General features: G+C 43.7%; 1 protein-coding gene across 6 annotated transcripts in view; it reads left to right on the top strand.

Moving 5' to 3' along the window:
- The window catches only part of CNKSR2 (connector enhancer of kinase suppressor of Ras 2), a 589,838-nt gene that overhangs the window by 363,892 nt on the left and 211,789 nt on the right, over positions 1-14,157 (top strand). For all 6 annotated transcript variants that reach the window (XM_073565850.1, XM_073565849.1, XM_073565848.1 and 3 more), the window contains 2 exons: positions 4,230-4,319; positions 9,560-9,774. In XM_073565850.1, the coding sequence (XP_073421951.1) occupies positions 4,230-4,319; positions 9,560-9,774 (305 nt within the window). The remainder of the gene's footprint in view (positions 1-4,229; positions 4,320-9,559; positions 9,775-14,157) is intronic.

The following is a 14,157-nucleotide window of genomic DNA, read 5'->3' as shown; positions in this document are numbered from 1 at the left end:
CTACATTTTTTCAAACACTACCGTCTAGACTTAACCTCCTCTTCAGATCTCACCTTTGGGAAAAGGGTTCTGGAGATGGTGGTCCCTCCCTAGATGTACAATCTTTGTAATTCTATCCGTGGTGCCGTCATGGGGGAAAGAGAAAATCGTAGTTACTTACCGATAACGGTATTTCTCTGATCCCATGACGGCACCCGTACATCCCCTCCCTTTCACACACACAAGTGTGCACATTAGAGTGAGTTAGTTACCTTTAGTACTTAGCCACACGGTGCCTCTATTAAGCTTAATTTGATTAATTTTGGATTTTTATAACCATTTGAGTTGCAGCTGAAACTTCTGTGTAATGCTCTGTAAACCAACTGATGTGGGAGAGAGGTACCGCCTTTTTCATCTGTAGGTTTCCTGTCCCTGAGGGCGGATCCCTCTCTCTCCGTGGTGCCGTCATGGGATCAGAGAAATACCGTTATCGGTAAGTAACTACGATTTTTCCTGTGCTGAGATAATCTTATAAAGTTGTCCCTGCTGTGTACCGTGTAGTGGCTATGTCTGACCATGCAGGAGCATGAAAAAACAAACCAAAACCTATATAAAAAAGAAATTCCATACATAAGAATCCATATATTTGTACCATGAATGCCAAAATACAAAGCATAAGCCCAAAAGAAACGTATTCACAGACATTTGCATATAATACAAACTTTATTTGATAAATATTAAAACCATGATTGCACAACAAGGAAAATAAAAAATTATACAAGGCATAATTCTGTGAAAGAAAAAGATAAAAAACAAAATATAAAAAACAATGATGGGTAAGGGGGCAGTATATGTCACCCAGATTGTCTAGTAATAAATCAAAAATACATCCATAATAACACATGAATTGCAGGGGCTGCTATACATGCAAAAATCAATATCATAGATACAGGAAATGTATAATGCTCAGATAAAAGTATAAACAGCAATAAGTGCACATAAAAGGTAACTGCATCTATGAAACAAAACACCAGATTATACAATGAACGTGACAAAATGCCATTTTAAATTAATATTATTAGCCTCCACAAAAGTGCATAGTACAATGGTGTTATAATAGAGTATCTCAATAGCATAAGCAGCAATCTCCACAATGAAGAATAAGAGAAAATGTTTGTTGTGCAATCATGGCTTTATTATTTATCAAATACATTTTGTATTATATGGGAATTTCTGTGAATACAATTCTTTTGGGTTCATGCAGGGACATGGTCTGAATATATACCATATTTTTCAGATTATAAGACACAATTTCTTCCTCCAAATTTGGGAGGAAAATGAGGGTGCGTCTTATAATCCGTATGTAGCTTACCAGGGGGGTGTCTGTGGTGGAGTGGGGTAACAGAAGTTATGGCTGCTGCTGCAGGAGGCTGGCGGTGGCAGGAGTGGGGCGATGCTGCGGGTCCCGGGCTGGGAAGAGGGGTGTCCCTGTGCTGCAGGTCTTGGGCTGTCAGAAAGTGTCGGTTGTGAGTGGAGTTCCCCCACTTCCCATTAATTTCCCTGCAGTGGGCTTTGGGGAAAATAGCTGCCAGGGACAGCGCATGTGCAGATTGAGATTTTAGCTCCTGAGATCTCAATCTGCACATGCGCCGCCCCTGGTGGCTATTTTCCTGAAGCCCACCTCAGGGAAATCCATGGAAAGTGTTGAGACTTCACTCACCGCCTACATTTTCCGAAAGCTCAAGGCCTGCAGCATCTGAACACGCCCTCCTCCCAGCTCGGGTCCAGCAGCATCGCCCTACTCCTGCTGCCACCACCAGCTTTCTGCAGCAGTGACCCTGCTTCACTGCAGCCGACCCCCTGTATGCTATTGTAAAACTATACTACAAGACGCACCACCATTTTATTAAAAAAAAAAAGAATATTTTTCCTTTTTTCCTCCCCAAAATTTTGGGGTGCGTTTTATGGTCCAGTGTATCTTACAGTCCGCAAATTACGGTACCATATGAGGTTGCGGGGTGGGAGTCCTGCAGGGGCACCTACCTTTTGCTGTTGGCACCATGACTTCAGGTATAATACTTCACCCTCATTAGTGGGTATGCTTAGACACTTTATTTGGGCTGTTTGTTAGACATGTGTCTGGACTGATCATTAGCCGTTCAGTGGTAGTGTTATTTATACTATTATTCTATTATTATTTTACAAGGACTATGCATTCCAGACATATGTATACCTACTTATGACTAATACTGGTGCCTAAGGTTCTTTGTAATTGGAATAGAGGTGGTATATTTAGACACTTATATTGTTAAAGCACCTTCTATAATATACAGTACAGTCAGTTGCTGATTTATTTGAACCTTCAGCCATTTCTAGGTGTTCATCGTTCAGTGAGTCCCTCATGGGTTCTGTGATGAGGTTTCACGCTGTGTATCAATTCTCACATAAAAATATTTTTCTGTTATGACTTGTTATCATAGACATTGTCAGTATTTTACTAAATAAATTTTGTATTGAATTAAAAAATCTTTTATGGTGATCTCATTTCTATATAGTTATATCTATTTAATAGAATATGTGCTCACATTTTGGTTGTATGTTATACACATGATTGTGTTTATGAAGCTACAGCTTCAATTTTAGAGGATTAGCTTGTTGGTGCAATACGGTACCATATTTCCTATGAAATGGACAATGCAAAAGAGTGTATGTAAAGTGACCAAGAGCGGTAGTCATAATCGAGCTGCTGGCCGATTACGCTCTGGCACTTTACAGGAAAATAGTGTCCCAGTGTGCTGTCAGGCGTGGGGTACATCACACTCATTTGTAGGCTACAGGCCTCTGCTGACTCCAAGTCAGTTCAAGTTCATCAAGTTATAACGTGGGATAGGGCATAACACATCGTATTCCTTACTTCCTTAGCAAAACACATCTTCAGCCCTACCATTCGCTCCTCCTGGACTATCCCTAAGCCCACTGACTCAGTCAGCCCCAGGAATTTCCTGTCCAGTCACACAGTGTACTTGGAATTAACCAGATGCCCTTCACATGGTTCCTCATCCCTCTTCCCCTGTGCGCCAGAGAACACGTTGCGCCCACGAGCCCCCACACCGGGCCTTGGGCTTCTGACATAGGGATAGCTGTATGGCCTCCCACTGCCTAGAACAATCGGTACATGCTAGCCCTTGTAGCCCACTGCACTTGAGCTTGACCTTGTTACTGTACTTCCCTATCTAACAACTATCAGGAATTGCGTTCCTCTTTTAACCTCCTCACACCTCCCACTGTGGGCTCATCCCAAACATTAACTATAACTTAGCCTATATCAGTATGCACTAAACTTATCTGTCCTTATATTATGCCCTAGGTCCTTATCTATGTCCCTATGCTGTACACTACCAACATCATACATTGCTACACATCATGCATATTATACTTCACATTACCATATTAACATTACTACACCATATCCTATTGCACACTAGACGCATAGAGACACATGACACTATTCACATTACGCAATTGTTGTTTTCAGGGGCAGGAATAGGGGAATACAGTCCACACCCTTACATATACAGATGGGACAGCATGGGATCGCAGCTGATTCATTCTGTTGGGTAAAACATTTCCCTGTCTATTCTTAAACAATATTTTACATCACAGAAAAAAATCTGCTGCAAACTCATGCAGTGTCATCTGTATCCTCTCTTTTGTTTGCTCACCTGCCCTGGAGATGTGGTGTGATCAGACCATGTTCCTGTACGGTCAGACACGGCCATTACACAGTACACAGCGGGAGCACATTTATAAGATTATCTCAGCACAGGAACATTTTTTTAACACAATAAAATTGTGGAACTTGTTATTATTCCAAGATCTATTTATTAAAATGTACTTTGTTCGAGGGACAATCCCTTTAAGTATATACCGTAGGTTAAGCAGATCCAACATAGGAAATATTTTATTGTCCAATGTCTATTTTTCAGCCCTGGCTGAATGCGATGGCAGACCTTTGAGGGTCACATTCTATGCCTAGACAGTATTGGGTTCACTACTACTTGTAAAGATGTGCCCAGGTTAGTCAGTAAGCCTTCAACAAGTGTGATTTTTTTTTTTTTTGCCACAATTCTCACACTAACGGTAACAGTCTGTTTTGATTATTCATCATAGCATACTGTATACTCACTGTAGTTTGTTACTGATGAATTTCTGCTGTTTAACCTTTAATATTCTTTTTTTCTACCGTATAGGTAAGTTGAGGCCAATATCTATGCCCGTAGAATACAACTGGGTTGGAGACTATGATGATCCTGGCAAGATGAAACGTGATAGTAGGAGAGGTAAGTCAAGTATCGTGAATAGAAATAATAAATATTATATTTATAAGAGATTGCAAAGAACTAGTCCGAGCGCTATGTTAACAATTTGTTTTCCTAAAGGGATTGTCATCTATTTTTTTGCATATATTCCTTAATAGCAAACAATGTAATCATAAAGGGCCCAGTAAAGTATCAAAGTGCACTGCACACTGTGAGGATTCTCTATTGTCGGCGGCAGGTGCGTGATCACAAGTATGGGATTTGCATTCTGTCATCGGCCACATAGACATGCGTGGCCTCGCTCCATGCAGTTGCATGGAGCGAGCCCGGACTTGACCTGTCACAATGTGGCCAGAAGTATGCAAATCACATACTTCCAATCACGTGACGACCGCTAGAACCAACAAGCTGAGCTTGCTCAAATTTACTCGTTTATGAAAGAGAGGTTATCATTGGGGCTCTTAGCTGTCTTACCTTTCATCAGCTGTGTGAGAGTTCCTGTTCTGAGCTGGGAGATACCATTGTGTGGGGGAGAATGGTAGTGGACAACTGTTTTCTTCCTACTGAAACTGGATGTATTTATGGAAGCATAGATGTAGGATGTGTTGTGGGTTAGCAGGAGGAGAAAAGGCAATAAATGGTACATTCAGTCCTGACACAGCTACTACTTAGCATATTGTGGCTGACATACTCTATACAGTGTGAGGGACAAACCCAACCCAGATTAAACCTTTCCAGGCAACTGATTCCTTCTTTATACACAGGGACAAATTAGATGGCTGATAAATAACAATATTTAGTTTGAGATAAAGTAGTTGGAGGCGAGGTACAGATTTGCATTTTGCTGATTTACTTTTGGTGGATTTATGAGAAAAATTGATGAATAAATTCTTCTATTATATTTTCTAGTCCAGCAAAGTAACAAAATGGCAAAAAAAGTCAATGAAAAAAATCTTGACAGCCCTCACTAGGGGTTGCAAAATGATCAATTAGTTTTTTTGTTTTTAATTCTCCATACATAAAGCAACATTCTGACCTTATTTTTGCAGTTTTTTTTTTAAGATGGCATAAAAAGTTAGATCTGAGCACAAGACTCCACTTTACCATTTGATTGATTTATAGAATCAACTACCCCTCACAGTCCAGTCAGCACCTCTCAGAAAATCAGCTCCCCCTCACACTTAGCACCTCCCAGAGACTCAGCTCCCCCCAACAGTTAGCACCTCCCAGACACTCAGCTCCCTCTCATAGTTAGCACCTCCCAGAGACTCAGCTCCACTCAACAGTTAGCACCTCCCTGACACTCAGCTCCCACTAACAGTTAGCACCTCCCGGAGAATCCACTCCCCCTCACACTTAGCACCTCCCAGAGAATCTGCTCCCCTCACTCTTAGCACCTCACAGAGAATCTGCTCCCCTCACAGTTACCACCTCCCAGACACTCAGCTCCTCTCAACACTTAGCACCTCCCAGAGACTCTGCTCCCCCTCACACTTAGCACCACCCAGAGAATCTGCTCCCCTCACACTTGGCACCTTTCAGAGACTCATCTCCCCTCACACTTACCACCTCCCAGAGAAGAGTACTGAAGAATAAGGTTATAGGCTATATATAAGGGGATCACCAAACAACTTCCCCTGACGAAGCCACCACGAGTGGCGACACGCATCTGGCATTTCTTCAGCCTTTACTTGGTAACATGTGTGTTAATACTGTAGGCCACATCTTTGCATGCTGCAGTACTTATACAAGGGTAGGCCATTCTTACAATTTTATCTAGTGGCATTCACTTTTACATTTTTCTTATAATCGATATGCTCTGTTCAAGTCAGAGGTCCATTAGGTACCAAAGTAAAAAAAAAAACGGAAATACCAAAGGGTATGCTTTTATTAGGCTGGGCCACTAATTTGCAAAACATATTCAGCTATGCTTTTTTATATATTTTAAAAAGGGTATTTCAAAGCATATCACCTTAATATATACAAAAATGGCACTCTTATGTCCTCCTTTATACGCATGGGAATTTGTACCTGTTCTGTTTGGCAAATACAGTTGTGGCCAAAAGTATTGACACCCCTGCAATTCTGTCAGATAATACTCAGTTTCTTCCTGAAAATGATTGCAAACACAAATTCTTTGGTATTATTATCTTCATTTAATTTGTCTTAAATGAAAAAACACAAAAAGAATTGTCCTAAAGCCAAATTGGATATAATTCCACACCAAACATAAAAAAGAGGGTGGACAAAAGTATTGGCACTGTTCGAAAAATCATGTGATCTTCGCTAATTTGTGTAATTAACAGCACCTGTAACTTACCTGTGGCACCTAACAGGTGTTGGCAATAACTAAATCACACTTGCAGCCAGTTGACATGGATTAAAGTTGACTCAACCTCTGTCCTGTGTCCTTGTGTGTACCACATTGAGCATGAAGAAAAGAAAGAAGACCAAAGAACTGTCTGAGGACTTGAGAAACCAAATTGTGAGGAAGCATGAGCAATCTCAAGGCTACAAGTCCATCTCCAAAGACCAGAATGTTCCTGTGTCTACCGTGCGCAGTGTCATCAAGAAGTTTTAAAGCCCATGGCACTGTGGCTAACCTCCCTAGATGTGGATGGAAAAGAAAAATTGACAAGAGATTTCAACGCAAGATTGTGCGGATGTTGGATAAAGAACCTCGACTAACATCCAAACAAGTTCAAGCTGCCCTGCAGTCCGAGGGTACAACAGTGTCAACCCGTACTATCCGTCGGCGTCTGAATGAAAAGGGACTGTATGGTAGGAGACCCAGGAAGACTCCACTTCTTACCCCGAGACATAAAATAGCCAGGCTGGAGTTTGCCAAAACTTATCTGAAAAAGCCTAAAACATTTTGGAAGAATGATCTCTGGTCTGGTCAGATGAGACAAAAGTAGAGCTTTTTGGGCAAAGGCATCAACATAGAGTTTACAGTAGAAAAAAGGAGGCATTCAAAGAAAAGAACACGGTCCCTACAGTCAAACATGGCGGAGGTTCCCTGATGTTTTGGGATTGTTTTGCTGCCTCTGGCACTGGACTGCTTGACCGTGTGCATGGCATTATGAAGTCTGAAGACTACCAACAAATTTTGCAGCATAATGTAGGGCCCAGTGTGAGAAAGCTGGGTCTCCCTCAGAGGTCATGGTCTTCCAGCAGGACAATGACCCAAAACACAATTCAAAAAGCACTAGAAAATGGTTTGAGAGAAAGCACTGGAGACTTCTAAGGTGGCCAGCAATGAGTCCAGACCTGAATCCCATAGAACACCTGTGGAGAGATCTAAAAATGGCAGTTTGGAGAAGGCACCCTTCTAATATCAGGGACCTGGAGCAGTTTGCCAAAGAAGAATGGTCTAAAATTCCAGCAGAGCATTGTAAGAAACTCATTGATGGTTACCGGAAGCGGTTGGTCGCAGTTATTTTGGCTAAAGGTTGTGCAACCAAGTATTAGGCTGAGGGTGCCAATACTTTTGTCTGGCCCATTTTTGCAGTTTTGTGTGAAATGATCAATGTTTTGCTTTTTGCTTCATTCTCTTTTGTGTTTTTTCATTTAAGACAAATTAAATGAAGAAGATAATACCAAAGAATTTGTGTTTGCAGTCATTTTCAGGAAGAAACTGAGTATTATCTGACAGAATTGCAGGGGTGTGAGTACTTTTGGCCACAACTGTATGTGAAGATCTCTCTTAGCACATACACTAATTATGTGAATGGGAATCTATAACCACATTTTTGCACCTAATCAGAGAGCAGCATAGTGTAGAGACAGAGACCCCTATTCCAGAAATGTGTCACTTGCTTTTAGTTTTGATAAAATCCCTATATTATTAGCAGATTAGAGGACTAGTAAACCTGCTGTCATGTTGTTAGCATTATAGGTATACGTGTTTTAGCCATCTGTATATTTAATTTATTTAATTAGCGCAGCAGTACCATAATTTTTACTATGTGTTCATTATAGTATTTTATATTCCTGAGTTCTGTATAACCCCGCCCACATCACTGATTAGCAGCTTTCTGCCTATGCACAGTATACACAGAAAGCTACCAATCAATGGAGTTGGAAGGGTTCTAAAGTTCAGCATTCAGAGAACTGGTAGATGTGTAGCAAATTAAAATAGGATTTTCTCAAAACTGCAGCAACCTGTGGTTAAAGTTGGGCAGATCGATTTGCAGGACTTCGGTCCATTGGCCAAATGAGTAGTCTCAGCCGGCTGGATGGGAGGCTTGCGTATCTCTTCCCTTCCCTGATCCACAGTGACAGATTTGATTACCTGGGCTGGTGTGATGTCATCGTTACGTTTTGACACACAGATGACGTCGTGCCAGCCCGGCCAATCAAAAGGCGTACCAGGTATCCCAGAAGGAAAGAGATTTGCGTTCAGCAGCCAGAAACTACTGATTTGGCCAATCTACAAAGTCCCACAAATTGATCCACCCAACTCTGGAAGTGAAACATCGCTGTTATCAGGGTCTCTGTCTCTACATCATGCTGCTCTCAGATGGGGTAGCACAATCCTTTAATTGCCTTTAATTAGTTGCACAAAAGGTCTCTTCTATGATCTCTACCCTGGTTCTGTTACTCTTGTTTTTCCCATACTTTTTGTGTTAAATGCATTAACTGTGCATATGTATATCTATAATATGATATTTTATGCTATTGATTCTTCCATTGCAAGAAAGATATATACAGTATATTTTTTTATTACATTTTTTCTCTTTTTATGGAAAATTAAGAAGCTAAATCCTAGTACATATTTTAATATAATATAATGCTAATTTTATTTTCAAGACAAAATGCACAATTTACCGTTTTCTCATATACCTGAATATAGCAGCATTTTCTGAAAACTGTAGCAGCCGCAATCTGATAAACAGCAGAATCGTGTTCAGAAGAGCATATACTTCATGTTGTCTTTGGAAAATGTTAAAATTTTTCACAGCATCATAGACTGCCTCCAGGGAATGTAATTTTTGTTTCTGATGTAATCTTCTAGTGCTTGAAATACGTTTAAACTATCTGAGAAATACAGTAACCGTGTAGAATGAGTGCAAATCCCAAAAGCACCCATCCTATGGGAAGAAGTAGTCATTGTAATTTATCTGTAAGTGAACATAAATGCAATTTTCTCTAGTCTACAGCAGGACAATGTTATAGTAACATCTCCAAAGTTTTAATATATCATTGGTTTCATCTAAGTAACTTGAGGTTCTTAAAGTCTTTCTTTCCATTTTGCTCAGAAAGTTCTCTGCTCCGGTACATGAGCAATGACAAAATAATTCAAGAAGAGTTTATGATGCAGAGAAACACCAAAAAAGACACAGGGAAGAAATCTAAAAAGAAGGGAGAGAAAAATACAAGTCCAAGTCATTATGGTCTACTTTCTGGAGCACAAATGGACTCCTTAAGGCAGGAAGTGGTCAGTCCATCAGTAGCAGATACAGCTTCATATCATGTGAGTAGCACGCTTTATTCCTTCTCGATTTTTATTTTACTTTCAAGTATGAAGTTTCAAGATTTTACTATTTTATGTTTTTTACTATGCATTAATTTGAGAATCAAGTTAGATATGATATTCAAGTTTTAGCTATACAATAAACTAGATTTGATCACATATTTGGTCTGATGGTAGGGCTGAAGTTTTGCTCTCACAGTTCAATGTGTTCATGTAATGTTTGAGTTTTTAATGTTTTCTGATTTGTTTGATTTGTGCTTTCTTCATCTGACAATAAAAGTGGATATAAATGAACTACACGTATGAATGAAGGACTTAAAGTAGTTTTTCACTTGTATTTATCATTAGTAGTGATGAGAGCGTATACTTGTTGCTCGGGTGTCCTCCGAGTATTTTGGCGTCCTCGGAGATTTAGTTTGTGTCGACAGGCTGAATACATGTGGGGTTGCCTGTTTGTTAGGGAATCCCCACATGTATTCAGGCTGTCTAGTAGCCCAAATTATGCAAGTGTAGGGAGGTTGAACTGACGGATAGATCTGCCTGTAGGAAGAGGCAGAGGGGTAGCGCAGTGTAGGCACAAAAGCGCTGAGATAAAGAGAAAGATGTGCTGTGTGGTAGTTTGACCATTAGAGGGCAGTGAGGAGTGTAGCAGTTTGACTGTGTTAGGCTGGTTTCACATTCGCGTTAAAACGACGCTGCGCACTGCGTCGTTAAGCCCCGCCCCAATCCGGCTCCCTGCCCGCCCCATCCGGGATCACCGCCTACTTTCGCATTTGCACGCATGCGATCGGCGCACCCTATCTTTAGCATAGGGTGCGCAGATCATGCGCTGCCAGTGTGAAAATAGCGTGCTGCGCACTTTTGACGGTGCGCCGTGCGCGCCAAAGTGCAACATGCTGCATTTCGGCGCGCACGGTGCACCGTCAAAAGTGCGCAGCACGCTACTTTCACACTGGCAGCGCATGATCTGCGCACCCTATGCTAAAGATAGGGTGCGCCGATCGCATGAGTGCAAATGCGAAAGTAGGCGGTGATCCTGGATGGGGCGGGCAGGGAGCCGGATCGGGGCGGGGCTTAACGACGCAGTGCGCAGCGTCGTTTTAATGCGAATGTGAAACCAGCCTAACTGCCATTGGTCAAAGAAACTGTCAGGTGATGGTGGGCGGAGCTACCAGTACTGGGAGTATGAGAGGTTGAGGGAAGGTTCTAGAAGGTCCAGTCAGCCAGGGGAGCTCACTAGTAAGGAGGTTCTGCTGTAGAGAGAGAGACGGTAGAAAGGCTCCACAGAGGAACTGATAGTTGAGACGGTCACGGGGGGTGGCCCAAAGGACAGTAGCCGCAGACGTAGACAGTCTGAGGGTACCAAGCGGACGGCGTACTTGGAATGGTGAAGCGCTGTGGTGGATAGGCCTAGGGCAGCCACAGTGAGAAGAGCCACAAAGGACGCCATGACGATGTAAATAAGAAGTGAAGCTACCCGGGTCTGTGAATAAAAGAAGTGTGAAATTCCTGTGGTGACTTGCGGTGATCGTCAGTGAGGTGGCCAATAAAGACGGACCTGTTGAATACAATCCTTGTCTCAGTCTCGTGTCTGTCGGCGGCAAGAAGTGGGTCACCCCCCCATCCCTGTTGGTTACACTCTCTCACCTATCCTACACAGCTGCTTTGACACAAACTACCGTAAATCTTCGAGCAAGCCAAAATACTCGGAGAACACCCGAGCATGCTCGGGAAAACCCAAGCAACGGAACAACGAGTATACTCGCTCATCACTAATCATTACTTTATAATTGAGACAACTAAAACTTATACTAGGCATGAAATCCGCCGGATTTATCATAGTGGTTCATGCTGTTCAATAAATCAGGTGTCCAACAGTGGAAAACCTAGGCTTGACTACGTTAGGACCCCATTTAAAATAAAAAGAATGGATGCTTGCCTCCAGCATCGGCACAGTCCCAGCCATGTTGGCCCCCGCTATTCCTGGCTGGTCACATGATATTTTTGTGCCAAGCGTCTGCTGCAGCCTGTACTATTTCATCAGATCATATATTAGCACTGGCTTAATGTTGATGTGTTACAGACGATTAGTGGCCGCTGTAGCCAAAGTCATGTCACCCACTTCTGCATTACTGGATCATCCCTGCTGTGAGACTTCAGTATCCATTGTTTTCATTTTATTTGGTCCTTGAAGTGATTAAGCATGGGGTGTCCAGTAGTGGAAGACCACTTTAAGTTTACACCAACTAATTACTTTGAGCCAGAAATGTGTGCCAAACTCTTGGTGCACTTATGGCACATAGTTTTGCACGTTAGCTTTATGCTCCTTTTTTACAAGGCCACTTCCTCTCGTCAAAAAAGGCTCAGAATGTGCCATAATGATTATGGTGCTATTCATGGTGCAAGATGTCTGGCACATTTTGCCTGATAAATATGGCCAACATTCTTTAGAATATCTCAACTGAATTTTTGAGCCAAAAAAAGTGGAATAAAATGTAAAATATAAGATATTTCTCTTTCCCCCATGATGGCACCACGGAGAGAGGGGATCCGCCCCACGGGGACAGGAAACCTACAGATAAAAAGGTGGTACCTCTCTCCCGCATCAGTTGGTTTCCTGTCCCCATAGGGAACCTACAGACTTACCATCGTCTTGGGATGCCGGGGCCGACCAGTCTGGAGGACGACAGCGGGAGTCCCCTGTCCCAGCTGGGTCGGTTACCCAAGGCGCCACCGCTGGAGTCAGCGGGCCTCCAGGGTGTGCAGGGGGAGAGGCAGCAGAAGACATTCCAGAAGACCGCCTCTCCCGAAAATAGCGTCCCCCTAAGAAGCGGGCCCAGAACCGACCGATGCGGTTCGGGGCAGGTAGTGGAGGCTAGCGGGCGCCGGGCGCGCGAGGCACAGGCAGACGCGCCAGCCTCAGCGCAAGGCATTGCTGGGAGCCAGGGACGGCATCAGTACGCTTGCATGGGAGCGCCGCCTAGTCACGTGGGGCGGAGCGCCGCCTGGTCACGTGGGCCCGGCGCAAGGCATCACTGGGAGGCCCATGAGTGCGCACGCGTGGGGCGGAGTGCCGCGGGGTCACGTGGGGGCAGCGCTAGGCCCCTCTGGGTGCCGGCGCTGAGCGTGCGGGAAAAAAACAAAAACCGCCGGTCGCTCGGTTGAAAGGTGCAGGACGCACCACGCTGACCTGTTCCTGGAATCATGAGTTTGGCACAGGAAGAGCAGCAGCTGCGGGACATGTCCTCCGACGCAGGACCCCAGCAGCAACAGCGGCAAAAGCACCGAAAGAAGGAACCCACAGGTTCACAGCGACGCAGTAGCAGCAGCCGCTCGGGGTCCCGACGCAGCAAGGAGTCCGGTGGGATGGGGGTCCCAAAAGACAAACCACCTGCAGATCCGGGAGCCCCTTCAGACTTGGTATCCTTCTTCGGTCCAGTGGGTGAGTGAGCTGCGTCAATGTACATATTGTAATTAGGGCCTGTCTTACTTCTCTTATAGGGGAATAAGTGCACGCAAAAGGCCAACCACAAGGCTTGCCCACTCTGTAAAGAGGAGCTCCCCGCAGGGTGGGGGAAAAGGCTCTGCCAATCCTGCATTTAGAGCACACTATATGCAAGGAATCCTCAGGCTTCGCTTCCGACCTTAGGAACCTAATTAAACATCAGGTAGAGAACACCCTCAAATCCCTCCAGGGAGAGAATAAAAAGCATAAGAAGCCTAAAAGCAGGGATCCCAAGTCAGATCACAGCGATAGGGAGAGCGATTCCTCTGCATCAGACATGGACAGCCCGTCATCCGACTCCTCGTCCTCTGCCGAGGAAGGTCGCAGCTGTTTCCCTATAGAGAAAACCGATAGTTTAATAAAAGCAATCAGAACCACTATGGGACTAGTAGACACCAGTCCCAAAAGGACTATCCAGGATACTATGTTCAGTGGGTTAGAGCAGAAGAAGAGGAGATCATTCCCTATGAACGATAAAGTTCAGGCGCTAATACAAAGGGAGTGGAAAAGACCGGAGAGAAAAGGCCTCCTAGCCCCCAAAAGAAAATACCCCTTTGAAGATCCAAGCTGTTCATTTTGGGATAAAGCACCAAAGGTGGGCGTAGCCATCGCAAAAGCTTCAAAAAAAATTCTCTCTGCCGTTTGAGGACATGGGTACACTGAAGGATCCCATGGACAAAAAAGCGGATACGTTCCTGAAGGGTTCCTGGAAGGCAGCCGGAGGAGGGCTGAAACCCGCCATAGCCGCCACTTGCACAGCTAGAGCCCTTATGGTGTGGTTGGATCAGTTGGAGGACCAGCTAAAAAACAAATCACAGAGAAGCGCAATCCCAGACTCTGTCCCATTGATGAGAGGAGCAGCGGCCCTTTTAGCGGAC

This window comes from Dendrobates tinctorius, unplaced genomic scaffold, assembly GCF_039654945.1.
Source record: "Dendrobates tinctorius isolate UK_male_01 unplaced genomic scaffold, ASM3965494v1 ptg000016l, whole genome shotgun sequence".
Taxonomy (NCBI): Eukaryota; Metazoa; Chordata; class Amphibia; order Anura; family Dendrobatidae; genus Dendrobates; species Dendrobates tinctorius.
Note: the sequence above shows the minus strand (reverse complement) of the source record. Positions and strands in the feature narration are given on the sequence as shown.